This window comes from Genypterus blacodes, unplaced genomic scaffold (genome assembly GCF_046128005.1).
Source record: "Genypterus blacodes isolate CSIRO-AG114 ecotype Tasmania unplaced genomic scaffold, CSIRO-AGI_Gbla_v1 ptg000036l_1, whole genome shotgun sequence".
Lineage (NCBI taxonomy): Eukaryota > Metazoa > Chordata > Actinopteri > Ophidiiformes > Ophidiidae > Genypterus > Genypterus blacodes.
Genome location: NW_027466849.1, coordinates 1,659,992 through 1,687,891, shown reverse-complemented (window position 1 = coordinate 1,687,891; position 27,900 = coordinate 1,659,992). Strand labels below are relative to the sequence as shown.

At 42.9% G+C, this 27,900-nt stretch overlaps 1 protein-coding gene and 3 non-coding genes across 5 annotated transcripts; all 4 read right to left on the bottom strand.

The window, feature by feature from the left end:
- Window positions 1-3,478: 3,478 nt before the first annotated feature.
- On the bottom strand, window positions 3,479-22,594 carry LOC142996130 (cytoskeleton-associated protein 5-like). Of its 2 annotated transcripts, none has more exons than XM_076147024.1 (41): window positions 22,486-22,594; window positions 22,017-22,098; window positions 21,667-21,860; window positions 21,377-21,583; window positions 21,104-21,275; window positions 20,187-20,331; window positions 20,009-20,103; window positions 19,805-19,918; window positions 19,615-19,719; window positions 19,438-19,527; window positions 19,146-19,310; window positions 18,864-18,992; window positions 18,157-18,291; window positions 17,790-17,900; window positions 17,591-17,701; window positions 17,244-17,336; window positions 16,672-16,857; window positions 16,491-16,585; window positions 16,331-16,388; window positions 15,998-16,123; window positions 15,707-15,846; window positions 15,394-15,568; window positions 15,070-15,183; window positions 14,824-14,952; window positions 13,711-13,905; window positions 12,926-13,064; window positions 12,688-12,782; window positions 12,044-12,163; window positions 11,690-11,839; window positions 10,417-10,620; window positions 9,473-9,608; window positions 8,663-8,856; window positions 8,275-8,414; window positions 7,016-7,216; window positions 6,806-6,923; window positions 6,440-6,619; window positions 5,474-5,661; window positions 5,313-5,385; window positions 4,868-5,056; window positions 4,366-4,481; window positions 3,479-3,611 (listed from the first exon to the last, which is right to left on the bottom strand). In XM_076147024.1, the coding sequence occupies exons 2-41, from the start codon at window positions 22,071-22,073 to the stop codon at window positions 3,506-3,508; spliced, it is 5,490 nt and encodes a 1,829-aa protein (XP_076003139.1). In that variant the 5' UTR covers window positions 22,074-22,098; window positions 22,486-22,594; the 3' UTR covers window positions 3,479-3,505. The 2 variants fall into 2 exon arrangements, with proteins under 2 accessions (XP_076003139.1, XP_076003140.1); XM_076147025.1 differs by having other exon boundaries at window positions 6,806-6,920.
- On the bottom strand, window positions 9,079-9,192 carry LOC142996149 (small nucleolar RNA SNORD67). Its single transcript, XR_012961732.1, has one exon. It is a non-coding gene; the product is annotated as a small nucleolar RNA SNORD67 (small nucleolar RNA).
- Window positions 9,717-9,830, bottom strand: LOC142996150 (small nucleolar RNA SNORD67). Its single transcript, XR_012961733.1, has one exon. It is a non-coding gene; the product is annotated as a small nucleolar RNA SNORD67 (small nucleolar RNA).
- LOC142996148 (small nucleolar RNA SNORD67) lies at window positions 11,516-11,630 on the bottom strand. Its single transcript, XR_012961731.1, has one exon. It is a non-coding gene; the product is annotated as a small nucleolar RNA SNORD67 (small nucleolar RNA).
- Window positions 22,595-27,900: the final 5,306 nt, after the last annotated feature.

Here is a 27,900-nt window from a genome sequence, read left to right as displayed (position 1 = left end):
GGAAGCTGATGGAGAATATGCCAAGCAAGAAGTGAGGCAGTGGCTTGGATGGAGACTTTCTTGTTTCTTGATTGTTTTTGCATATAAAAGCTGCAGGATGATGTGGTTTCATTTTTAACATTGTGCAAACTTCCATTACACATCAATTGATGGACAGGGATTTTGAGTTTCCGTGTTGACTTGCTCTCCACAATCCACGCAGGGAGAAGATGGAAGTCTGCTTCACGTACTGTATAGCAGGAGTGAAGAAGAAAAGTGGAGAGTGGAGGAGAGGAGAAGCGAAGGAGAGGAGTGCGATGCTCAGACCGCCAGAGGGGGAACAGGAGTGAAAGATGACACTGAAACAGAGCCGACATCAGAGCTCAGCACAGCAGCCAGACTTAAATTTCACTCCGAGTACCACAGACAGAAAACTAGTTTTAAAAAACATCACACCCCACACACACAGCCTTGTGCAGCGCGGTTGCTATAGTAGTATTTCAGAGTGCATGCAAGCTTGTTTGGTGCAGTCTGACCAGAGAAGGAGTCCGATTTGAGCTCTGAGCCACAGCCTGACTGACAGTTTGGCTCACACTGAAGGAAACCAAAGATCAGATGGACATGAGCTGGAACAAGGCACAGAACAACGACTCCCACATCCAGCTGGAATCTGACAAGTTAACAACAAAGCTGTGTGTGAGTGTCATAAACACAACCATAACAGACTATGTGAATGGAACGCTGGTGTCGGTCCACAATTAACAGCGGATGAATAATTGATTTGTCTCTTGTTACGCATAAAGTGAAGTGAGCGAGCAGCCTTCACTGCAGACCTGAATAACAAAACAATCATCACTGAGCCCTGCTGAAGCTGCAGCCCGGCTATTTTTAAACAGCAGTTGAAACATTAAAAATACAGTGAATAATGAAACAATAAGGATTGCAGATTTAAACTGTTTGTGTCAGATTTATGCACAAAGATGAACAAAAAGGCTGAAGCCCCCTCATCCACCCACACATTTAACTACACAACAGGAACGCAGCACCACAGCTACACGTCAGCTCACTGTGGCCACACTGGCACCAAAACAATGACCCAGATTAGTTTTACAAATAGAACTACACACACTCGGCTCCAATTTTCATCCTAACACTGTGTGATTTGTTGTATTGTTATATGTGGTTCTTGAAGAGAATGCTTCCACGCACACACACACACACACACACACACACACAGCTCTACAGTTCCACCAAACACCACATGATGTAAATGATTGTGTGACAAATGTCTGACAGCCAGCAAACTCTCAAAGAAGAGTTAAAAACATGGCTTACCTGGTGCGACATGCATCATACTGTAGAGCTGTAAAACTGTGTTGTCTCTCTCTCTTCTTAGTTGTTTTAATCCCAGACACAAAACAAAACATTCATTCCAGTTTTGTGGACGAGGTTTCCCCTTCTCAAACTCTCTGCTTAAGCGACTTGACAGACTTCTGCTTGGTTTTCCCATAGTAGCAGTAACATAGAAAGTCTGTGTGACGTCACTGTGCAACATGGCACCAGAGCAGATTGGACGCCATATGCAGTGTAAGGCCAACGACACAGGTTTGAGGCCTGTCCCCATGTGGCTGCAGGCCATGTGCCTGGAATTCTTTGACACAAAACAGGCTGAAGAACTACAACTTCCAGAGTTACCTAGGGTCAACCCCCTTTGCACACCTTGGTCATTTGCAGTATAAAAGCAGTGCAACATCATGAGCTCCCTCTCAGCAGCTCAGCTCAAAGCAGACCTAAGAACCCCAACCCTGGATTTTCCGGTCCAGTGAACACAGAACGTCCAAGGCCTGCACCTCTGTTTGCTTTCAAAATTGTCTGACCGTGACTCAACTTGTGGACCAAGCAGCGATACACTTCGGCTTTTTCACCTACATCACAAAGGCAATTTTCCAACTTCTTCAAGACCAGGACCAAAGGATTGGAGCAAAGCTCACCACAACGGACAAACCATCGACTCACTGGACCCTGAGCAGCAGACCGCTCTGTCCAGTTGATACTACAGAGGCCTCTTGGGTGATAAACCCCCTGCGGTCTCAAGACACACACACACGCTCTCTCTCACTGGCCAAAGTTCATTGACCTAAAACTGAATCGGCCTACTTGGCTTTAAACCTTATTTCCAAGGACTCTGCCCTCGTGGGTGTGTTTATAACTTTGCCACTTCCTGTACATGACAAACCCACACACTTCACTTTCCTTGTGATTGAATCCGTTATCTGAACTTCCTCTTATCGTTTTATGTCCTTCCGATTTATATTTATGGTGATGACTTTATTGTACGTTAATAAATCCTTTCATATAACCGAAGTGTTTGATCTTGTTTGCTTTGAATGTTCGTATGATTCAACCTCTGCTCACGTCAAGTCTCACCCTTCCAGATTGATTTCGAGCGCAAAATTAATGTTTAAATTACTCCAGTTTAATTAATAAGAACTTTATTTGATAAGATTTATGGTGAATCTTTGAGGCTGATGTCAATTATCTGGTGGTTCCCCTAGGACTTAAATTTATAGCAATATTTGCCAAAAGTGAATATACCTACAGCAGGGTTCCATAATTGTCCATTCAAAGGCCTGCAAATATCTCCGGAATGATACTATTTACAAAGCACAATGTCAGTGAGTGAATTTGCATATAAATGATTTCTGAAGTCAAATTGCAATTTATTTTTCTCCACTTTTTGTCAGTGACCTCGCTCTAGTTGCCGTGATGCCTGGCTACACAGATGCTACAGAGCAGAGGAGGGAGGCAGTAAACCAGGAGGAGAATCTGAAAGAATTCTGACCAGGGTGCCAACACTGAAATATTGTACGTCGGTGTCGGTTTTGTACGAATATGGACGTACAACACATGTACTAGGTGCGGATGAATACTTCTTCCTATTCTCTCTGGGTGGTTTAGGAATGGAAAGCAAAAGTTAGGTGAAGAGAGTCCTTCACAACATAAGCAGGCACAACTGTACTTCACTTACAGTGATGCTGAGCTTTGTATCTGTTCCACAGTCCAGTAGCACCATCGTGTGGAGTACAGCAGAAAATGTTGGCAGTCTGACAATATAAGGACAGGTTGTTTTTTTTCCCTTCAGAAGTGCCTTTTTGGAAGATTTTTTTTTACAGGTGGGATAAAATTGTTTTCACTACAGAAACGCATCCAATATTTGATCCTAGCAAAGTAAAGACCAGTGCAGAGACTAGAAAACGACAGAATAGGCTTCCAATAATCATAAAATGGCAAAAAAAAAATGATTTATAGAAAACCCCATTCTTAAATCCCTTAGATTTTAAACGGTGCACAAGGCAAGACTAGAATGATGAAATAAACCAGTAAATGGCATCACCGAACTCTAAACCGTCTTCTAGTGCATATTAAAATAGGACATCATTGTATTCATGACTCCACCAATTTAACGTTTAATACTTCATTTTTACAATATATATATATACACACACACATAAAACTTTATCTCTCGTTAGCATCCATCCATAGTCAGAGGTTGGCTCTGCCGGGGCTCTGTGAGCGCCGGGGCTCTGCTGGAGGAGGTGGGACAGCTTGGCGGCGGCGGGGCTGTCTGCATGCTGAGAAAATAAAGCAAATAACGTTCCACATGCTGAACTGATTGCGGGGCTTTAGGGTTGCTACATTCCATGTGGAAAATAAGGAACATGGAATAACCATCACACTATGCATTTCTTATTGATAGGCTTCCAAATTTGGAATCTTATTGAAAAGAGATGCATAAGCAAATCTCTTCAGATGCTTATTCAGTCTCTCCATGTCAGTCAGTCAGGAGACATGTCCCCTTGCGTCTCCGTCAGTCTCCATGTGTGACTCGGTTTCAAAAACAGCTCAGGCTCAGGAGTTGATAGCAGCTCGAGTTTCACTGACTGACGCTTCAACAATTGTGTTGTAACTATGGCAACGATGATGTTGACATGCCATCACAGAAGCCTGTGTGGCCCCGAGCAGTGCTTTGGAGCTTCTCTGCTCTGCTGGTTTGATCTTCACTCTGGTGTTATTCTTTCCAATGATCAATAACCTCTATCAGCAATGTTAAAGTTACTTGCACTGCTGCAGGTGAATAAATGTAGTATATTTATTTAAAACTACAATTGAAGAAACACTGCTGTGGTGACAGTGTTGTGTTGCTTTGTATTGGTTGATTGGTTTGACAGTCTTTGAACAGGAAACATTTCTGAACAGGAACCAATAATCAGACATGTTGCGTGACAATTTCTGATGGGTTTTTTTCTGTGGCTCAGGATGATGAGAGGAAGTTGCTCCAATGTGAGGTTAGCAATGGTGAGTACGGGTGTGTGTGTGTTTTCCTACCTCCTTTTCCAAGTTCCAAGGTCCATTTTGGCTGCTGGTGATTGTAAGACTTTCTTCAGATAAGCCTCCAGCTCAGACTCATTTCTATCCTCCACCAGTCTGAGGTGATCCAGGATCTAAAACACACAGGTTCTTTAAGTGCCAGAAAAACGAGAAGTAAAAGCGCATGTTCTGCTTCTTCTGTGGTACTTGGTGCACAAAGGATTAAATGGACATTTGGGAGAAAAGCTGGAGGGAACGATGTTTAGACGAGCACTGTACACCGCAAGATGAGTGGCACTGAAACTGTCCTCTGCTGTTGCTGATGTAAATGTATTGATCTTAACTATTCAGCCTTTCATATGCATTCTGATTTGTATGGAATTGTACACAACAGATCTAAAATTAAGATGTTCTAACCATTTCACTTAGCACCAAGTGAAAAACATGTTCAGTCTAAAGATAAATCGCAATTTCCTTCGTCACATTGAAAAATAACAAAGCAAAGTATAAGCTGGGTGACCTTTGGCCCTGTGAGGCGGCACAGTGTGTACACCAACATCCGGAGGGTGCGGAGCGCCAAGTCGTCAGGTAGCTTGTTTAGTCTCGCTCTGGGGAAAACCTTCATAAATCTGTGCATCTCCAGGAGGATCCGGTCCAGGTTCAGACTGCCGATGGTGTCAGGCAGGTACCTGATCATCCTCCACAAGCACTGAGAAGACAAAGTTTAAATTCCAAGTATAAGCATGAGCAAACTACTGTTTGATTAAGCTGTAATTTTCTGTTCACAACTCAGGTGAGCTTCTTTCTGAAGGTCTTGAGTTCCAGATCTGAGAATTTATCAATTTTCATATGTATTGTTTTAAATCTGTCTTCAAACAAGCTCAAGATTGACTAATTTCAGACATTTACAACCATATTTTTTTTTTTATAATTGCATATCCATTAAATTAGGAGATCTGCATTACCTTCATGACAAGTTCAGAGAACTTTGAAGACACAGAGGAGGACAGAACGTCTTGGAGCAGCGACAGCAAAGCACTACAGAGGACAGAGACAGAAATGTGCTTTTTAAACAAAAAGTCCTTTTAGTGTTAAATGGTAAAATACAGGCGTTCTGCTCGCACACCTGAATAAGTTGGCCTGCTCTGGTTTCGTGAAGAGTCTTCCCAAGAGTATATTAACCACACTGATGATCTGTTGTCCATTACGCAGCTCCTGCACCCTGGGGTCCAACATCACTGTCAGCATAGAGTCCACGAGATCCTTCAGCACACCTGAGGAAACTTCTCGAGCTAGAACGTCAATGTCCAGCATCTGCAGAGGAAGCACAGCAGCTTAAGAGACGAGGTATAGACCTGGTTTAGCAAGTATGAATGTGCCCATTGTACTGCGATCTTAATTTCCAGCAGCCCACATTTCCCTCTTCTACCCTTTGTCCGTGCAAACCAAACGCTGCCGCTTCTCATGTAAGGCTTACCCACCGATATCTGCAGAGCTTCCATTGAGACAGAAATACAGCACAAGCACCTCAAGGCTTCAGCACACATCAAACAAAGTGCCCGTCAAGTTATGCCACCCCGTGTGTGCGACCTGGGTTATTTTAAGCACACCAAGGGGCCTTTAAGGTGAAGGCTCCAAGTAGCTTGCCGCAATTATTCATGAGATGCCAAAGAGTAACAAACTAAAATAAAATCACAGGTAAAGAGCAGCGCAGGATCACAGGGAGGCAGACAAGTAGGCAGCACTGCACTGATGTGGAAGATAAGAAAATACCAGACACCAAAACTATGTTAATGCGTCCTCATTTTACAGATCCAAGTGCTGCGTTGCCCCCATGTCAAAGAGCAACAACCACAGAACGCATCACGCTGCATTTGGACTGATAACTAAAAATTCTCGCAACAGCACATTAAAAGCCGTAAGGCAGTGCGAAAAACACATAGGAGAACAAGCAGATAGTCAGAGCGAGACCCCCGCAGCGATGCAAGACAAACCACCACTGGAGGAAAATCCCTTCCAAACTAGTTCGCCAAGACTGCAAACTAATCTAGATTCTTTGATCAAAATCGGCTTCACACTAAACTTTGCTTACAGTAATTATGCTGCCGATGATACAGCTGTAGAGATTGGAGATTTCGTCCTGAGAAATGCTTCGGTTAGACATATGCGTGCTGTGGATGAGGCGCAGCTGCATCACACTGGTGATGAGGAACTGGTTGGTGCTCTTCACCATCAGGTCCGACTGACTGTGCTTCTGAAACACCTCATCCATCTGTACAGTGAGAAGAGAAGAAGAACAATCCTTAATTCACCCCAAAGAGGGGAAATTCAGAAGGAAGGAGTTGCTGAGGTATACCCCCCCCACCCTCACAAAAAAAACATGTTGAAATTTCAGAAGCATTTGAAATTTGGATGGAAATCAGCGTAGAATGAACAGAAAGCGTGCCGATACCCTTACCTGCGCCAGGGCCTGCCTGCAGGTGTTTGGGTCTGAAGATGCAATGTTTGATATGACCAGGATGAGGGATGTTGTGGGAGTTGGTTCAAGATCAAAGGCAGGAAGTCTGCGTGTACTGCTGCGTACAACAAAATCATTTTGTTTTAAGATCATTTCAAGTCAAATATTTTCATTCAAGGTCATAAACGTTCATTTGATTTATGTTTTTACTTCGGTACTGGGAGAGATTCAAAGTCCAAGCCATCCAGGTCATGCTCCACCAGTTCAGGGAGCTCATAATCAGGGAACTGCGTCTCCACCACGTCCAGGTCCAGGCTAAACTCCTGTTTGACCACAGATGGCTGCGGCAGGTGATCTTTCTGTTGCGGTTGTTGGGGTTGAGCAGCCAGAGCTTTCTGGGCACGGAGCTGTCTGCAGGGATAAAAGAAGGGGAAGAGAACAAGAAGACGTAAAGAGATCATAATAAACTTAGAGCTTATGATTAAGTTGAAGTCGTAATCAGGACAATGTGAAAAACGAAAGAAGAAATCTGCTTGTATGTGCAGTTTGTGTTTACCCGTGCACAGATATGCATTTTAAATAGGTCACCGGTGACCACGGCACCGTTTCAGGGAAGTTGTTAAAAGTGAGAATACAAAGTAAATAAAAACTGAAGATTAGGAGCCCACGGTCAAACAGTAGCCGAGCAGCGTCAAAAATGATCTGCTTGATTTTATAGCTGATGCAGCCCACAATTATAAGACGCAGAGGAAGAAAGTCTGCAAAAGCTTACATACATATTTCAATGTTGGACTTGAACATTTGTCCACCACTATTGATAATTCTAGACGCATCTTCTTCAAAAAGTGTTACTACGTTTGTACATTATGGAATTGTTCGACTTCAAGTGAATTCTAGCTGCTATGATACTGTGTCGTCCTCTTGTGGTTGCATCTGTTATAGTTAAGGTAAACTCCTCACAGTCATGTCCTTGGCAAATAAAGTCTGATGTACATTCTGCAGCAAACAATTCTGTACTTTTGTTGAATAATAATTGTCGAATAGTTATGAAATGGACTGGGTGACATTCAGTATTCAAGTATACTCAACATTCCTGAATATTAATAATGTAGATCTTGAATGGCTGGTTGTTCTGCTGAGGGTCGAGCGCAGGGAGAGATGGAAACTGAGCATTGCTGTGGCACTTCAGGCCCAGACATGTGAACTGCTGACTTAAATGCATTATTGTAAAATTTTGCTTGCTGTGCACTTCTACATGATGCGGTGTTCGAGAAATGATGGATTTTGCTCGAGAAATCTCATTACCAGCAGCTGGCCAACTGTTACAAACTCAGTAATTGCAAAAAAAAAAAAAAAAAACTCGATTTGTTCCGGAAACCAAAAATATTAGAATACACGCATTTGAATCCATTGAATGCGTGAAGAAATAAGCAAATCCATCGGTCACTGTGCATGATTCAGGTGCGTACCTGAGCTTTGACGGTGCGTGTTCAGCGGGGGGGTGTTTCTGCAGCAGGCTGGCGTTGGGCTGGGGAGGAGCAGCTGGAGCCGTTGCCTTGGACGAACGCTTGATCCTCTCCTCCAGCATGCTCATATCCTTCTCTGACAGCTGGGGACAAAATGCTGGTATTAGTGTGAGTGTTGACACGAGACCACGGCTCGTCTGATCACACAGGCAAGACTGTGGTGCTCAGGCAGGCAGAAAATGAACTTTTCCTTTGGAGAGCCACCAGGGCACTTGCCTACACTGATTGCTTTTACGGAGGATTTTGTACAAGATCAAAAGGGCTATTAAAGTTCCATTTAATTGTCAAATAAGTAAAGATGTTGCTTAAACTTGTAAAGAGAGCTGCGTACATTGCCAATGAGTTTGTAGACCTGCTCTCCACACACGTTATAGGCCACCACTATGGTGTTGAGAGCCGCATTGCGGACTGATGTGTCTCTGTCGCCAATGTGCACAGCGATCTCCTTCATCGCTTTGGAGGCCGTTGGCTGGCAGACAGACATGCCACACAGCGTGACCAGACAGCCCAGCTCCTCCAAACACTCTGAAGAAAAAGAAGAAGTCAGGAAACATCAAAAGGGAAGAGAATTGTTCACATTCAGGCGATGACAAAAAGTAAAGCTTGTGGAGATCTGGGCCTTTCAGTGAGAGGTCACTTTGAACCACAGAGCCAGAGGGGAAACCTGGGACGAGAAGACGACCAGGTTCCCCGTCAATCTACTTCTTTAAGGGCCTCTTTGCAGAGACACTCTGATAGGAGTGAAGGGTGGAGTCAGATGGCCCCTGTGCACATTTGGTGTCATCAGGTTGGGTCAGATTGAGGCGTTGACGCCACTGCAGCCAACACCTCAATTGATCAGCGCAACTCATCACTCTCACACCCTGCTGCCCTCAGTGATTACTTCAGGTACTTTTGATTTATTACAATAGACTTTTTCTCATTGTTTTTAATCACATGTCCCCGAGAAGCTAGCACATGTGTAAGTTGGCATGCGGACACAAAATCCTGAAACACCGCAGCCGCTGACATCAGATGTTGAACTTCACACATCACAAATCCGTAGACAAACAGTATATTTTTGGGCATTTGATGGAACAAACATAATCCAGTAACAAACTTGTACACAAGACAAGAAATCAATTATGCTCTCTATCCTCACCCGCTCTCTGTTTGGAATTTTTTGACTTGGTGCCTTCCATTAAAAAGGGGAAAATTTTGCTGGCTGGGTAAACTTTGCACAGGATTCCCATGATGGTTCGCACATCCTTCCTCACACCATCCTTTGGCTCTCCCATCTTCAAGCCAGGAGGGGAAGAGAACAGAAAACACAATTTTAAAGACGAGGGGACAGGCAGGAGAAAACCTCTTTATGCCGTGAATCATTGTGTTTCTGCCAGGTGAGGGGTGACTCAGATGGCCCCTGTGCACACTTGGTGTCACCACAGATTGTCAGGACGAGTCCACTTTGCCACTGCAATCTTGGACCCGTCAAAACAGTGCAACTCATCATCGTCACACCCCAGCGACTCTGAAACGTTCAGCTAGACTTGTGTGTTGGTGGTGGTAGCAGTTTTGAATTATTTATCAGTAACAATCTATATGCCAGGTGAGTGTCTCCGATGCAAAGCACCAAAGTTTGAGCTTATGTGGCAGTATGATTTTACTGTTGAATCTTTGATGCCTTGAACATGTTTCCATTATAAGAACTCTGAATGCATACACTCTGATTTTCAAAATGCACATGTGTTATGATTATTTCAAAGTCTGAACTCTCTTCTCACTTCCACGCCAGACAAATATTCATAATTTAGGAATCTAACTGTAATGTGTGGTGCATGGGTGAAGGTGCAATTATCCACAGAGCAGCCAATACAAACTACTCAAACTACTGTTTGCAAGGTATTTTCTGCAAAGTGCAAAGACAGGAAAGGAAAGAAAAGCAGGAAAGGAATTAGAAAAAACCCTGAAAGTCAAAACGCCCAGCTCTAGAGTTGAGATGTGAAGAAGTTTCTGTTGCTTATTCTCCTCGAACATTAATCTTAAATTCCACAAAAGGAACTAATCATCAATATATAGTAAGCACATGTCCATGCAACAACCCACCTTCAGGATGAGGAAAGGAATGAAGGCGTTAGCCTCCAGGTCACTGAGCTGATAGTCTTGGTTGCTGAGCATGTGGAAGAGGAGCTTGACAAACTCCAGACATTTCATCAGCACGCTGGTGTTTGTGTCGAAGAAACGCACTGTGAACCACTTGAGAATTAAATCCAGGCAAGAAATCACAGCATCCTTCTCTGCATTCAGGTTCTGCACAAGTCAAACAGATATAATAAATTAGCATAAAAATAATTTCTGTAATCCAATCAGAAAAAGGTTAAAGCTCATTTCCATTCATTATATTCTGAGGCACACTATTACAACTGGTCAACATTTTGATGGTCCAATACTGGCTTTTTACAGACACCTGAATCTGTGTTGACAAATGTGTGAAAAGAAATTGCAGTAAATATTTTATTGATTCTTTGCATATTCATCCATTATCAGTCTCAATATAATGTATTTTGGCTGTTTGATTTTTTAAGTTTCCATTCAAACATTGCTGAAATCTGCAGTATTGAGCCGATAAAAGTTTTGTCATCAATAAAAGATGATTGCCATTTGTTGTAGTAGAAAATAGATTTTCATCTCAGCCGATACCAGATTTAGGACTAGCACACACACACACACACACACACACACACACACACACACACACACACACACACACACACACACACACACACACACACACACACACACACACACACACACACACACACACACACACACACACACACACACACACACACACACACACACACACACACACACACACACACACACACACACACACACACACACACACACACACACACACACACACACACACACACACACACACACACACACACACACACACACACACACACACACACACACACACACACACACACACACACACACACACACACACACACACACACACACACACACACACACACACACACACACACACACACACACACACACACACACACACACACACACACACACACACACACACACACACACACACACACACACACACACAGAAAGGAATTCATCTTCAGAATGGTAAAAAGTGTTTAGAGCCGTTTCATCTGAACTGTGATATGACTGAAGGGTGGAGTCAGATGGCCCCTGTGCACATTTGTGTGTCCTCAGGTTGGGTCAGATTGAGGCGTTGACGCCACTGCAGCCAACACCCCAACTGATCAGTGCAACTCATCACTCTCACACCCTGCTGTTGCCCTCAGTGATTACGTCATGTAAAAAATGAATTAATAAAACAGCGTACCTCTATCATGGCACCAATGGCTTTAATGTGACGCTGGAAGTCAGCGTGGAAGAGTTCCTCCTGCAGCCACTTTGCGACGCAGGGGGCCATCTGAGTCTTCAGCTGCTCAATGTATTCATCACGGGGTGACGCGAAGTTCCACTTCAGCACCTGAGATGAATGCGTTTGGAACAAAAAACACATCTTACAAACATCAGCTGCAAATAAGACTACTGACAAACAAGCAACTGCACATTTCTTTTTGCCCATAAAACCACATAGGTAAACGCAACAAAAACTTCTGTTTGGTTTGTGAACTGTTACACCTTAACATTGTGTCCTTGCTGATTGCACTGATTGAACCATCGCACTCACCTTCAAGCTTTTCTCCTCTTTGATGCGAAGCTCTTTCCTGTTGGGCACAAGGACGAACAGTGGACCCGACTTGTCCTCCTCAGCTTTGGCCTTTGCGGGTGGTTTTTTAGCTGTTGGCGCCTACAAGTAAAGAACAGATCACTGAAATCAAAGCAAATGGAGAGCCCATCGCTGACATACGAGTAAAATCATAATAGGACTATAAAAATGGGCTCCAGACTGGCTATTTAAAGCAAGCACATAGTTCTGTTTAGCAACCAGGTGAAATTCAGAAAAAGGAACAACCCTGTGCTTCTCACTCATTAACAAGCCTGGCAGTGTCAGAAAGATTCACCCGCAGAGTGAAGGCGAAACGGTATACAGACTCGAATAACAAGTGCGAGTGTGTTCATAAATGTGCGTTTATCATGGTTGTAGGAATTCTCTGGTTTTTGTCTTTTTGGATGAGGAGAATTTAGTGAAACAGGCCTCTTTCTCAACACTGGAGCTACTACTGGAGTTGGAATTCAGCTCCTGCCACCTTTGCTGCCCAAAACAAAGTCACAGCTGCTTTCGTCTACCGTTTCTCGTGGTAGAACAAACTAAAGAGGTCAAACAACTACTGCATCTTAAAATTCCTTGACGAACCATGATCATGAACTCACTTGTCCTTTCTGTGTGCCTGCTTTTGCAGGTTTAGCGTCATAAGTTTCCTCTGTGGTTTCACAGCTCTCAGTGACCGCCACTGCTTGCTTCGGTGCTGCAGTGGGACAGAGAGGATTAAGACGTGACTTTGAAGCTTCACCAGTGATCTACCAATGAGAGCCAATGTTCTCTTTCACAGTTAAATGCCAACAGGGAGAAATAGAAAATTCCTGCCTGGCAGAGGGTATTTTGACTCACCTGCAGGAGGTTTGGCAGGAGGAGCTGTGGCGGCAGCAGCAGCTTTAGCAGGAGCAGCTTTAGCAGGAGCAGTAGGTTTGGCTGGCATGATGGCTCTCGCCTTTTCCAGCAGAGCTACCACTTGGTCTTTAGATACAGGCTGCAGTCGGTGGAAAAACAGCATGTTATGTAAAAAAAAAATTAAATCCCCAGCAAGCTGGCATGACTCAGCTGTAATTGATGGCCATTATGCTGTTGGTTTGATAAAATGCCACCATAATTCCATGGAAGCATTTGGTTTTTATAAATGTTATGCTAAATGTATGACTGGTCTCCTCAGATTGGATTCACAGGCTTAAAGTAGCAGTCTGCAATTTTGTCAGGGGGAATTTGTTCTAATTTTTGAAGGACTCTGTCCATCAGTTCTGTGGGAGCGTCTGAAAGGACATTTCTGACCTGCATTAGAAACCGATGTCTCACTCCTTGCTCGATTTAGAATGAATGTGGATATGTAGTGTGTAAATTCAGGCCACATAGCCCTAAAATGTATTTAGGAACTTTTTTGGAATGCAGGTCAGAGGTGTCCTTGGAGATTCTCTCTCAGATGGTGAGCCGCTGTGATCATTTTGATGTTGACACAGATCAGTTTAAGTATATGTCAAACACCAACATAGTTTTTCAGTTTGTGTATCTGATGTATATTACTCAAAAAATAAAGCTGATTTAGCTTTCATAAGGGACAGACTATAGACCAAGATTCTTTGTCAATGCAGATAAATGCCTTTCAGCTGGTCCATGCTGCTTACCTGCAGTTTTGCTGCCGCCTTGTTCATTTTATCAAAGCCCAGGTGAGTCATGAAAATAGGCAAAGCACCCTGGGCCTTCTTCCTTATATCTGCATTGCGGTCTTCCAGGCAGGCGTATAGTGGAGTCACACACAGCTGCAGGTCAGAGGGGACCGCCTGCAAAGAGCTTAGACGCTCCGTGAGCCAGCCCAGCAGCTAGAACGGGACAGAAAGAGGCTTTATGCATGAGGGCAAACGGAGCCTAAAGGGATAAATTGGGTCGGGGGAACCTTTTTCCTATCGTGGGCCATTTTTATGTTGCCATCAACCCTCAGTGGCCATACATAATTATCAAATAAAGCTTTTGTTGGAGGGGGGCTGGGTGCATGCTTCGAAATTTGCGCTGCAATCTGCCAGTCACTTCAGCTGACCGGCAGATCTTGGGAATCAGATTCCCAAGATCTGCCAGTCACTTCAGCTGACCGGCAGATCTTGGGAGTCAGATTCCCAAGTTCCGGGCCGGATTTTGGGAAGTACCCAATACACACGAGTGATGACCCAAAAATAAAAATAAAAAAGCCTTGTGCAGCGTGGGAGGGGGAGTCCAAGCTCATCATTTCATCAGAATAGAAATGTTTTCTTTACGTTTAATGCATTTCTAGATCCAGAACTGCATCTTAATATGCAGTTATGGCCAAGAGATACTCTCGAGACAATGGGGATCATGTTGTTGTAATGCCACCCTCTGGTAAAATGCCATCAAATGTATCATGATCTGTTGCAAATGTTTGATGGTTTAAGTAATTAATTTAAAATAAGCCATGCCCTAAATTATTAGCAAAATATATTACAAGCAAATGACTGGATTTCTGTTAAGGATATAGAAATATCTGTGAAATGTGTTTTAAAAAATTAGATGATCAGGAAAATTAACTGGTTTGGCAAAAGTGACAAAATCAGCGTTGTCAGAAATCGGTGGAGAGCTGATGTGTACACTGTGATTGTGGCACCCTCAAAAGACAGTTCTACAGTCACAGTAATCTACAGAAAACGTTCCTTCAAATTTGTTTCCTGCATACAAATGGGTTAAACACCTCCTTAGCTGAGGCGACACTAGACAAAGAAGAGTCACACCTCCTGTCTGAGTAAGGGGTTTTCCTTCTTCAGCTCCTCACATAACTCCTCTCCCTCCAGCCACTCCTTCATACCAGTCTGCTCCACCCAGGCCGTCAGCGTGGCCAGCGCTGCAGCACGAACTGTGTTCTGAGGAGGAACGATTGAGGGGAAATGCAGTCAGATAACAGATATGAATGCAGATAACAGTTATGAATGCAGCCAACAGTCCAGCTACAATAAAAGCACAGCTCCACCCTCCAGTACCTTGCCATCTCCTAGGACTGTGATGACAGGTATGCCCAGAGTCTTGATATGCAGTCTGAGGCCAGGACCCATGGCTGTCGCCAGTTGCTGGAGAATGGACAGTGTCTGCTGGACCTAGAATGTGCAAAAGCAGCCAAGCGTCAACATTTTACCCATGAAATTCTGTTGAACATACATGCCGTTTGTAAATGCAGAGGGCACATGGCACACCTTAAAGGGCACACCTTTAAAAGGATGGATACTTTCAACTTTGTTTTCAGTCCGAAATAAGGGGTTTAAATGAGATTGTTTGAAAAGCCTTCAGTGCCAATTTAAGCTACAAACCAGGATCTTGTTGGAGTCTCCGAGTCGAGCCTTTAGTGCGGTGGGCAGCTCTCCGACAGTGGACTTGATAAATTTAGCTTCAGAGACAACTGCTGCCATCTCATCCAAACCCTCTTTACGGATCTTCCAGTTTTTATCTCCGAGTTTGGACACCATCTCCACTGTGATCTTTGCACTGCATGAATACACATAGGAGTAGGTTAGAATAAATCTGCACCAAAACACAATTATCTCAATGCCCATGAATGTAAACAATTTCTGAACAAAAAATCGACGATATGATTATATGGACCAGAGTAAAAAGATTTGAGACCTGATGTCTGTTCGGGGCACTAGATCAACCACGTCCATGGAACCTGCCTCCTCCTGTTCTTCTACCTCCCCTCTGTTTTCCTGCTCCTCTGACCTCTTCTTCACACCTCTGGTCTGAGCAGGAGGAGTCTGACCCTGTATCTGAGGTCAGCACAGGTAAAATGTCACCAAGAGAATAAATAGATAGAGGAACATGTAGTATACTTATTTATTCAGGAAATCTGTGACTATCAAGTGATGGTATACATTTTTTGGTGGGCCAAACTGTGTGGTGTGTGGGTCAAACTGCTACCTTCTGAAACTCAGCATCTATCTGTGACAGCAAAGCTGCCTTCCCATCTTCAAAGAACATCCGGAGTGGAGCTCCCATATAGAGATACATGACTCCTAGCAGGCAAATGGCTGCTGTTCGCACAGCCTGCACAGAGAGAGACAACTAAATTCAGCAGAGAATAATGTGTGCAACACATTGTTTTAACGTTTGACAATTCCCAAACCCCTAAATACTTTATCAGTGCAACAGAAAGCCTTTCAGGATTACTGACGTTTCCATAATAGAAACAGACAAACACATCTACGCAGAACAAAGCAGGCAAGCTGAAGTGAGTGGAGATGCAACACTCACAGGATTTGTAGCCGCCAAAGCAGTCTTGACATGGTTGATGAAAGCCTTCACATTTATTCTGGAAGCAGAAGGGAGATGGCTTGATTGAATCCGTGATGACAGAGACTGTCAGCTGTATTCTGCTCAGACTTAAACGGGTCGAGTAACACTGCAAGCTTACCCTGCAAAACCAAATTCCTTGATGGCGTTCGCCAACCAGCTCAGAGTTTCAGCTTGATTCTTTGGATTCTTTTGTGTAAAGGCCATTGAAACAACCTGAGAGCAGAAGAAATACAGAATTAAATACAGAATTAAAACAGAATTTCAGAAGCAGAATATAATATAATAGGTTCTCCTATAACCTGCTCAGCAGTCCACGGTAGAGAGCAGGCTTCCCCAATAGCAGTCAGGGCGTCCTTGGCCTTCGCGCCACACTTCACATCTCCCACTTTGTCTACCAGAGCATCCAGGACTGCAGACGCAGAGGTTTTGGAAAACTGACCCCCCTGGGCCACTGCAGCCACCACCTGCATCTTTAACTGCATCACCTACAATTGGGGTTGTAAAAGAGAGATCTTTCAAATTACATCTGCAGCATTTATCTCGATTGATAAATTATTAACTCCTTTCATAAAGCATCTAGCCTGCAAAACATCAAAAGTTCAGACAGACAGATGGCCATCAGAAGTAACAAACAGCAAGATTACTGATTACGTTTATCCAACAGCCAACTGGCTCCACAGAATTCAATTCATGGTAACAGAAAAACACAAAAGCAGTTCATTAGAATCTTTATTTGGAAAGGCTAGTAAATGAAAGCGTTTCATATGTCTACATGATCAATCACTGAGGATTAAAAAAGCAAGTGATTAATACAGCAATTGGCGATTTGATCATTAAAGACTCTGCGGGAAATGAATAAATGAGCACGTACCTGAAAGTTGGTCTCTTTCCAGCCTGGTTTTTTGGCTAGCATTCGGACCAGAGCCTGGCAGGGCATCACACTGCTGTCGATCTGCTCCACTGCCTACACAAGAACATGGCACAACCAGAAGATCAAAACAGACATCAGTGAATTTAGGTTTATTTTGAATACTGAACAAACGCAAGTTAAAGATTGCATTTGACCATTTTGTATGAGGCAACATCCAACTTCCTCATGCACTATATACAAATGTCTTCAGGTTTAGTCGTGAAGTTTGATGTTGACGCAGCCTAACCGCATCAAAGACAAGTATGTAAACAGTAACGAATGAATTAGTGCATCATTCGGCTGCAGACCTTGAGGAACTCCTCCATGCTGGCCAGCCTCTCCTTCCAGTTTGCACTGTCAAGCTGCTGGACACACAGAGCAGGGAGGACAGCAGCCGCCTTCTCTTCACAAGCCTCCATCTGATGACGGATACATAAATTCTATAAGTGCCAGGTTATTCCACATCAATCCTGGAGCACATGTTTTAAGCCACCTCTTCTCACTCACAGAGAGCTCCGTTTCCACCAGGTTTTTGGTCTCGGCTGGTTTTTTGCTCTTCCCTCCATCTTGTTTGCCTCCAGGGTTTGTAGGCTTTGTTTTCTTTGGAGGTCCAGCCACCTGACATGAAATTGTATCATTTATCTCAAGGCACGCCAATAACATCACTCACAGTAAGCAGCTGATGATATGAATGATTTTAAAACGACGGGACGTTCATTGAAGTCAAACCATCACCGTCTTCATTAATAAAGATTTGATCAATAAAGTCTGCTGATCAATTACTGAAGACAAATAACTGCTTCAACGTCTGTAAAAATTTGACAAATATTCACTTCTTATCTCAGTGATACAGTAGCAAGTACAGACTCCACACCTTCACAGGAGCCTGCTTGTGAGGCCCCGGGGGTTTGGCTGAAGCTTCCTGCGCTGGCTGCAGATTTGAAGCTTTTTCCTTTTCAGTTCCACCCTTCTTTCCTGTTAGTTCAAGCTTGTCTGCGCTTTCCTTTATCTGAGGAAACAATATGAGAGAGGGAGCAGAGATCAAACATTCACACGAAGAGGAAGCAATGCAGGTTCATCGAGAAGTCGCGGGATAAAAATCTCTTGGATGTGGAGTTTTGGTGCTTGGCAATGATGGAATGCAGTCTTGTTATAGCAGGTAAACAAGCAGCAAGTTAAAATAAAAACGTCTTGCACTTGTCCACCTTACAGCAGTTACTCAAGAGTAAATGCCAGACTTTTTTTGGAACAGCCATTTGAGAGTTAAGGGTAGCATGTGATTCAAGATGCACTCTAGAACGTTCAAACCAGGGACAAACAGCAAAACCTGCCCCTAAAAACTCAAATACGCATGGCTATAGACTTCAATATCAAAAATGACATTTTGCAACACACCTGGACAAGTGTAGGATGAATTTAAATGTCACATCATGTGAAAACTCATATGATCAAGTAAAAGCCCTGACATTGTATGAAAATGGCATTTGACAGAAAAATGGCTCACAGCTTTAAGAGTAAGAGCTGCAGCCTTGATTGCAACGTAACTGTCCAAAGTCTTGTTAAGTCAAAACATCAGCTCACCTTATCAAGCTTGGCCTTGTCGAGATCAGCCAGGAGAGGGTTGACGGCCTTCTCTCCAACGACCTTCATGGCGCTCGCCAGAACTTCAAAAGCAGCATCTCGCACTTCAGGAGAAGAATCGTTCACTTGCTATCCGAAAGAAGGAAACACCACACAGATCAGGAGAAAGCACTCAATTTCAAGCACCCTTCTGAAATGAACGTACTGCACCATAACTCCTTCGGCTACGAGGAACCAAATTGGAGAAAGACGCCAGCGGGTGCAGATGAGGAATGAACAAACCTTTAACGCTGCAGTGCAGATGGGTTTGACCAGTGACTTTGGCAGGGCTGATGGTAGGCAGAGACGAATACTCCTGGCCAAGAACAATGAGGCCTGCTGCTTTATGGAGGGATTTTTGTTGTCCATCACAGCCAGAACGTCCTCACTCAGGCTTTGGAGAGTAGTCTAAGGTGCAAACGCAAACCCTGGTATAAAACCGCTGATCAAATGCTGAGTAGGTTTGACTAGGCTTTGATATGGTTGTAAATCAGATGTTCTAAGGGAAGCTGTACATCTACTTCCTCAGACTCACAGTCAGGAACACGGCGTCGATGGCTTCTTGGAGAGCCTGAACCACCTGGGCCTTCTTTTCCTTAAATTTCTCCAAAATAGTCGGCACCACCTTGAAAAGAAAATTGTAAACGTTTCAATTTCCAATAAGTCGGAGAATAATGATGAAATGGCTGTAGAACTTGTGGGAGGAGCTTACCTGGCCGGCGTACATCCCAAACTTCTTCCTCAGCCCCGATGCCAGTGCAGCCAGGCATTTGGACGCCAGGGAGACCAACATGACGTTTGTGTCTTTACCAATCACCTAAACCGACATTAGTTTATGTTACACTACCGACATCAGCAGGGTCGATTTTGAAATGTACAGCAGATGAGTTCAGCTACGGCACCTTTTTCAACGCTCGCACTAAATCCCCATAGTCTCCCGCTTCCAATTTTGGATTTTTGGTCAGTGCTTCCAGTGCGTCCAATGCTTCTTTCCTCTCCTGCCATTTCTTTGCTTCCTGGATTTGAAAACCAAAAACACATTTTTAAGGTTTTAAACTAAAAAGCAAAAAACAGTTTAACTTATTGAAAAACCAAGCAAAGTTTACAATTTTCTCGTAGAAGTCTTTGGGCAGTTTGGCGAGGATTTCAACTGGATCCAGGAGCTCGTAGGGGTCCACCTGTGGCGCCGACTCCTCTGGCTCTAGAGGAACAATACGATTTTGTGATTCATCTCAGCTCAGGTGTGAAACATTCCGGTATCCACTGGCAGACTGAGCTGCTTACCGTCCGTCGACTCTGCCTCAGATGCTGCCTGTTGTTGCTGCTGCTGCTCGAATTTAGTGCGCAGATCCTGCTGGGAGCGAAGAAAGCGAGCCTGCCTGGGAGCTCCTGGTGGCACTTTGGCCCACTCTTCCTCCAGCTCCTTCAACTGCAAGCACACACGTACTTTAATAATAGTACATACCCAAGTTTATGGCTTTAATCCAAGGCCCGGCGGAAGAACATCATGATTTAAGTGCTGAGACACACAGGCGTGAGTCTGAGTGATGCAAGATTGTGACAACTGAAAACGCAATACGAGTCATTTATTTTCTTGACCCTGAAATTTTAAATTTACAGTCATTAAGCAGACGCTTTTATCCAAAGCGACTTCCAACACACAATTGAAATTTATCTTGTACCCCCTCATATCACACACACATGCATTACAGAGGGGGTGCAGGACAGCCATTTATGGCGCCCATAGAGCAGTTGGGGGTTCGGTGCCTTGCTCAGGGGCACCTCGGCAGTGCCCTGGAGGCAAACTGGCAACTCACCAGCTACCAGCCTACTAACTTGGTCCATATGGGACTCAAACCGGCGACCCTTCGGTTCCCAAGCTGAATCCCTATGGACTGAGCTACTGCTGCCCCCACCACAAGGGTAATGAATCAATGAAAATATGAATGAGCACCCTCAGATCTACGAACACCCAGCCGCCGCAGACATCTGTGATTACAATACAATGATTATTCAGAGTGAAATAAACGGTTCATTGATAATTTTGACATTATGTTCCAACTGAAAAATTGCAGCGTTCTTCTTTGTTGTACTTTAATTTCACACTTCATGCGTATTGTCAGCATATCTGACAAACTGAAATGACTCCAGTAACAGTTGCCAACTGCAGCACTTATTAACAGCCATGATGGCTTGCTGACCTGCACAGTGTTGATGTTCTGGAGCGAAGGCCGTAGAGCGTCTCTGATCCATCTGTAGACCTCCACGGCCAGCAGCTTTGCTTCATCTCTCACAGCTTTCTCTCTGGACTCAAACAGTTTTGGCAGAACTTTGACCAGGGGCTTTAGAGTTACAGTCTTTGATCCAAACTCACTGGAGGGAAGAAGACAGAGGCGTAAGTCGGAAGAGCCAAGCAGCAAATCTGACTGGTAAGCACAAAGCATGCAGCGTGTTTGATTCAAATCCAGCCTCACCTGAGCGCTCTGCGTATCGTTTCCACACAGGCCAAAACGATCTTCGGGTTCTTGTTGTCGAGGCCCTTGATGAGCTCCTCCTGCACAGCATCTGCCTTCTCTATCTCGATGTACGTGAGGCAGATGTCAGAGCCCAGCTCCTTGGCCCGAGCTTTGGGCTGGTTAAACACTTTGGACACCACGCCGCTCACTACCTCCCCCGCCGTCCTGCAAAGAAGACAAAAGTGAGTCATGGCATCACAGCGAGACCAAATGATAGACATGCACTTATCTGCTCCTGTGTGTTGTACCTGGTTGCTATGTGAGCCTTCGCTATAAAAGCCAGGGCAGCTTCCAGGCCCTTCAGCTGGGCAACTGCATTGGACTCCGTCACAAACTTCTTGATTAGGCCCAGGAACTTCCCCCACTCTGGACTCTTCTCATCGTCGATCCTTTGAAAGAGCTTCAGCGCCTCCTCATAACCCGTTAGCCGAGCTTTCCACACCTGGAGCAAAGCACAGCTGTGTGTGAGTGATCTAGATCCATGAAACTATAGAATTTTAGTTGATGACCTTCAATGAAACTCCTTTATGAGCAGCTATTCTCCAGCTGGTGTGTGTATGTGTGTGTGTGTGTGTGTGTGTGGCTTGTGTTGTTATACCTTATGTTCACATTTCTGGTCGACTGGTAACTTCATCCACTCACTATCATCCCCCATGGTGGCGAGTGCAGATCACTTATTTCTGTGTAAAGCAGAAATGTGAGACCAGACAGTCATGTAATGTCAACGTGATGGATTCTTAGAAAATAAATGAGGAAGAGTTTGAGGATGGATTCATGATTGAATATGGAACATAAAACAAACAAAGCGTGTGTACAATATTGCCATGCGTTTGTGTCGTCATGTTGTCGAAGTTTTGAACGACACGGCTGTTTCGAGCTGGATGACACAGATTTCAATTGGACAATACGAAAAGAAATGTCAGTTAGCTTAGCAAAGTCAGCTACCTGCTAGCTAAGGTTAGCTAGCCATGTTGTCTATAAACGTCACACACTATCATTATGCTATTACATTCATTACTTCTATTACAGTCATTACATGGCGTTGTTGTAGCGTATAGCCGACTTACCAAAAAACAATACAGTCTCAACGGTTGGTCGAATTTTCACTAGGTACGACTCTGGGAGCGCCTCGGTCTTAACTCGCTTCTGTCTGCCCGAAAACAAACGCTGATTTTAAACTGGTGCTTTCTGCAAAGCTCGTCGCTGATTGGCTCGGCGACGGTGGTTGGTTAATAGGGCGATTCAAACACATTCGAATGTACTTCCTGCCAAACAACCACTGACAGTAGAGGAGTCTAAAATAGTTTATGCCATTGGTCAATAAGGATCACGTGAACAGCTCCTGGAACGGATGTTTTGGCGTTGTCTTGTTATGATTATATTATAAAAGTATTTCATAAACGTAACTTTTTTATTATGTATTTCAAACATTAATATTTTGATTCCCAATTTAATTTATGTATTTTGATTCTTACTTTTTGCTTAAGATATGTTCTAATATTGTTCTAATTTGTTTTTTTAAAAAGATTTCCCTGTTGCTTTTTGGACTAACTGAGCATAAATTATACATAAGAAAAGACAAAAATAAGATAAGGAAAGATATGTATGTCTGTAGCTGTCTTATTTTATGTCATTTCAGTGAACCATGAAGTGAAAAAGTGGATGGACAGGCAGACGAAACACGCACGCACGCACGCACGCACGCACGCACGCACGCACATGGTGTCTTAATAGTGCATCAGTTATTATTCATCAGCAGTCTTCTTCTACTCCCTCTGGGCCAAAGCCCGCCTGTGTGGATAAGAGGTTTTAGAGCTCCATTCCCTGGCCAAATGCTGTTACTGCCGTTTCATTTAAAGGCCTGGGATGGGCCGAGCATCAACTGTGGCCCAGAATAATTGGACTTGGTTGGTGGTTATATATATATATATATATATTTCTACCTATCTATCTATCTATCTACCTATCTATCTATCTATCTATCTATCACCAAAAAAAAGAGTCAAACCTACGCTGAGTAAAAAACGTTAATAAACAGAAATGGCAACAAATGATGAGTGGCATTAGAGAGAGCATGGTGGTTATCAGGGAGTATGTGGTTTAGCTTTCACTTACAAAAGGCGATGTGATACACAGAGACGCATCCCTCACGCCGGGTCCTTTCAAAAGGCTCCAGAAAAACGTTGCTTGTGTCTCTGTTCACTTTTTCCCCAGAGTCCTTTGCTTCCTTATTCCAGCATGCTCGTTAAATTGTCTTTTATCATTTTGCCCAAAGGCAGTAGCACTGTAGGGACAGTTGGAGGACTGCTGAGTGCATGTGTGTCTGAGTGTGTCTGAGTGTGTTTGAGTGTGTGTGTTTGCACAAGTAGGACGGAGCCCCAGTTTGAGAGATCTCTGTGTGTTAGGTTTGTGTGCAGGGCTGGGTATCACAGAGTTTGTGTTGAGTCGGTCAAAATGGCTGGGATCTAAGAACATTGACTTGGGGGAATGGCAAAGTAGAACCTTCCTGCAGGATGGAGATGAAGTTACCATCACAGGTCGGCACTCCACCCTACACCACAGGGCAGATGCTCAAATAGTCTCCATTTTCAAACATTTCTACCAATGTGAAGGTTTTGCATGTTATATAAGCTATGTTTTTCAAAATAAATAAAATAAATGTATTTGGGCAACGCTGAAATTTGATCTTTCTTTCAATGTAAAAACAGGTGCCATAGTCGATTTAGGATATCAGAGAGGAATTATAGATTCTACACACAAAAGAAATGTGAATTTCTTATTCTATTTTGCACCTTGCGCATACACGCCCTGGACTAAACGCTGATGTAATACTTTTCTGTGGATCAAAGTGTTGTTTCTGCATCTAGCTAGTGATGGCATCTTACTCTCTTAGTGTAAAATGTCTATCATGCAGTGCAGCAGGCTGATGTCTCTCATTCAACTCTCTCTATTTTCAAAAACTGTTTTAAAAGTATTAACTCGCCACTTCCTCATGACACTGTGGAGTCACTTTTCTTCTCATACGCATTTCAGGCTGTTTTTTGTCTAAAATCAACACAGTGAACATTACAGTGATAACATATCTGTCGATCTAAATGTCTTTGTATTTCAGTCAAATTTGACCAAGAACATTTCCTTAGAATTTCATAAAATATATTGGTATGATTGTAATTTATCACTGGCTAATCACCTGTCCTATTTATTAGCCATGTGTTTTTATTTAGTTTGATGTACCCAGGTTACTGTGAAGGAGATGAATACAGAGTGGGCTTTGGAGCCTACATGGGAATCATTCTACCTGCTCTGCAGCAATGACAAACACACAGTAGTTGTCGGAGCTTGTTACTCTCAAAGGAGTTTAAAGTGTTACCGATAACATCTTTGTGATTTATAATGAAATAATTCATTTTAAATCATTTTTCAAGTTGTTTGTGTCTTTTGTTTTCCATACACAGCATATTTTGTGAAAGGACCGTTGTAAATATGCTTCATCGACCTGAAAGCGGCATATGATTGGGTGCCGCGCGATGCTATGTTCCGTGTGCTTGAGATTCGACTCCGATGCTCCAAACTTGTTTGAACATTGAGGGCAGTGTACACAGGCACAAAAGCATGCATAAAGGGTACTCGTCAATATTTTGAGACATTTTCAGGATGTCGACAAGGGGGTTTCGAGAGACCACCGATTTTCAATATCTATATGGACTTTGTTATGCAGTGCGCAAGACATGAACTGCTGAAAAAGTTCACCGACAGTGTTCTGGTCGAGTTCCAAATACCAAATGAGGTATCACCTTGTGAACTCCATAGAAGAGCCCCCGCAGCAGGTCAAAGAAGAGTAACTGAGTTACTATACGTCAACAACGTGATTATATTCTTGAATAGTAAGGAAGAGTTAAGTTATATATATATGACAACAAAATATTTACTAGATTTGGGCTACAGATGTCTTATAGTAAGACAGAGACCATGTCGTTTAAGGTTGACGAATCAATCATGGCTCAGGGATCCTTGAATCAAGAAAGTTAGAGAATTTTGGTTCCTTGGCCACATTATAACTAATACTGCAAAGTCATCAGCAGCGCTGCATTTGAGAATTTCATCAGCTTTCAAGAAGTGGGACGAGTTGAAACGCTGCTTGACTGACAGGGAAATATATCTATTCACCCATATGAAGATCCTCACATCATGCGTCAGGTCCGGTTTGCTGTATGGAATTCAAGCCTGTGATTTGTTGGCTTCAGATCTCCAAAGGGTTGAAAGTGTCTAGCTGGTGGGAATCATTGATGATGATGATGAATATTACACAGCATATTTATAGGTTCAGATCTAAAATTTTTGTATTCTGATTAAATACTAATATGGTTAAAATAAATACATTTATATATCTGAAATGGAATATGCTTTGAAAGTCAAAACAGATAAATGTTTTCAAACTTTGAAGAGTAAACTGGAGATTAGGGTACGGGTGAATTGAGACTCAGCTTGCGCGAACCAGTCGAATTTCTTTCCCAAAACTTGGATAACTAACGGAAACAGCGTTGCTAGCCATGCTCATTAACTCTGGAATTGTCCGCGAGTAAAAAGGGGTCACTAATGTGAGATTGGGCAGTGCAGGTACATGAAATAATCCAAGCTTGGTTGAAGAAAACTCTCCGTTTATTAGCTTTAACTCCTCAAGACCACACACCAACAACGAACCCGGAAGTCACTAAAAACACACCCTCCACACATAATATATGCAAATATAGCATTACTGGCACAGTCAATGTGAATAATAAGTCTAAACAAATGTCCAGTGTTCTAGAATCAAGTGTTTGCCACAACTGCATAATTAGTGAAGTCAGCACACAGACTATAGGCATGTATGTGAGGCTCAGTGATCGAAAATGGAAAGCGGCTGACTAAATATTAACTAGCAGTGGTCCCCTCAGTGAAAATGACACGTTTCACTGATTTCAGAATGTGCTTTGACCTTTCACATGTGTGGTTTTAATGAATGAAGCTGCACCAAGTTGTTGTGCAAGCAGCTACTTTCCCATAGTATCATCATTGTTAGGACGCTTCTCATCTTCGCAATCAGTTTGCTTTGCTCTGCTCTGATGTTCTGTATCAAATGTAAATTAAACCTTCACAGAATGATACTGTTTTATGTTACACTATATGATTAGATAATGACTGTATAATGGCCCAATTTATTGCACCTTTAGACTTGCGTGACTCAATGTATTTATATTGGTATTAATTCATCTTTTTGGACACAAAGAACATCCTTGTTTTTTCTTTGGAATAAGAAACCACACTCCTTAAAGAGGCAAACTAAATCCAGGTAAGAAACACACCTTTTTACGTGACACGTGAATGTCACTAACTGCTGATGAACAGGATGTGAAAACAGTCTCTTTTTGCAGGAGAGTGATTGCTTAGTTAGTTTAAGCTTAGATCAGTCTTAGTATAGGTACAGGAGAGGGCACAGCAGATGATTCTCTTTCTCTTACTATTCTCTTGTTCTCTACTGTCCTACTGTCCTATATCATCTGGTGTGCATGCTATCTCCTGTGCTCCTGCTAAAAAGCAAAAGGCATAATGGTAACTCACTAACTCATGGTAAGTTGCACATTAAAAAAAAAATTATCAGCGTGTTTGGTCAATGAAGCTGCATTTAATACCATAAAGGGGACATCTATTTACACCTTTGAAATAATTATCATATTTGTAACATTTATTTTCACAATGTAGTCTCTGGATTTTTGACAACAGAGACAACTAATTGGTGTTTCAAGAATAATCTAACACCTTTTTATACTGCATATGCGAGCAACCTGGATGGATTTTATGTTGTGCAGTGTCATTTTTGAATATTAATCTTACAGATAGATTGCTCAAATGACACTAAACTACAGTATTACACCCAGAAGCTTAATGGACCTCAAATCAACAAAATAAACTTTAATTCCTCTACAAAGTTGTACTTGGAACCTAGAGTAAATGAACTTGAAGGTATATATTGGAACAAATGCAGAACTATTTTAAAGATAAAAATAGAGAAACTGGTGGTGGTGGAGAGGTGGAGGTAAAATGGGCACTGATATCATGTTTAACAGATAACAATGTGTTTTAATTAAATTCCATTAAAGTCTAATTTTGTTTTAATTAACAACTTTCTAATGTTGTTGCAAATATGCCTGACTATGGGCCTATGGGCCTGGGAGTGTTTGGGTGTGTGAATGGGTGTGTTTATTTGGTTAAAATACACAAATGAAACCGTGGCACATGCCTCAAGATGGACAGAATGCTAGGATCAATACTGCATTATCATGATCAGCCAAACCAATAAGTCCAGGTGATTGACCCTCCTGGCTTTTTAATGACTTAAAACACTTCTAAAACTGAAACTGAAACTGTGTCAGAGATGAATGATGGGTATATTGGTAGTGTCTGTAGCCCATAAGTAGCTACAGAACCATTATGTTGAATTAAGT

Coding starts and splice junctions, on each gene's coding strand:
- LOC142996130 (XM_076147024.1), bottom strand. CDS start 22,073: ATGGGGGATGATAGTGAGTGGATGAAGTTACCAGTCGACCAGAAATGT. Junction 19,528..19,614: donor TTGGGATGTACGCCGGCCAG/GTAAGCTCCTCC, acceptor TTTCTTTTCAAG/GTGGTGCCGACTATTTTGGA. Junction 8,857..9,472: donor AAATTCCAAACAGAGAGCGG/GTGAGGATAGAG, acceptor CTTTTTCTTCAG/AGTGTTTGGAGGAGCTGGGC.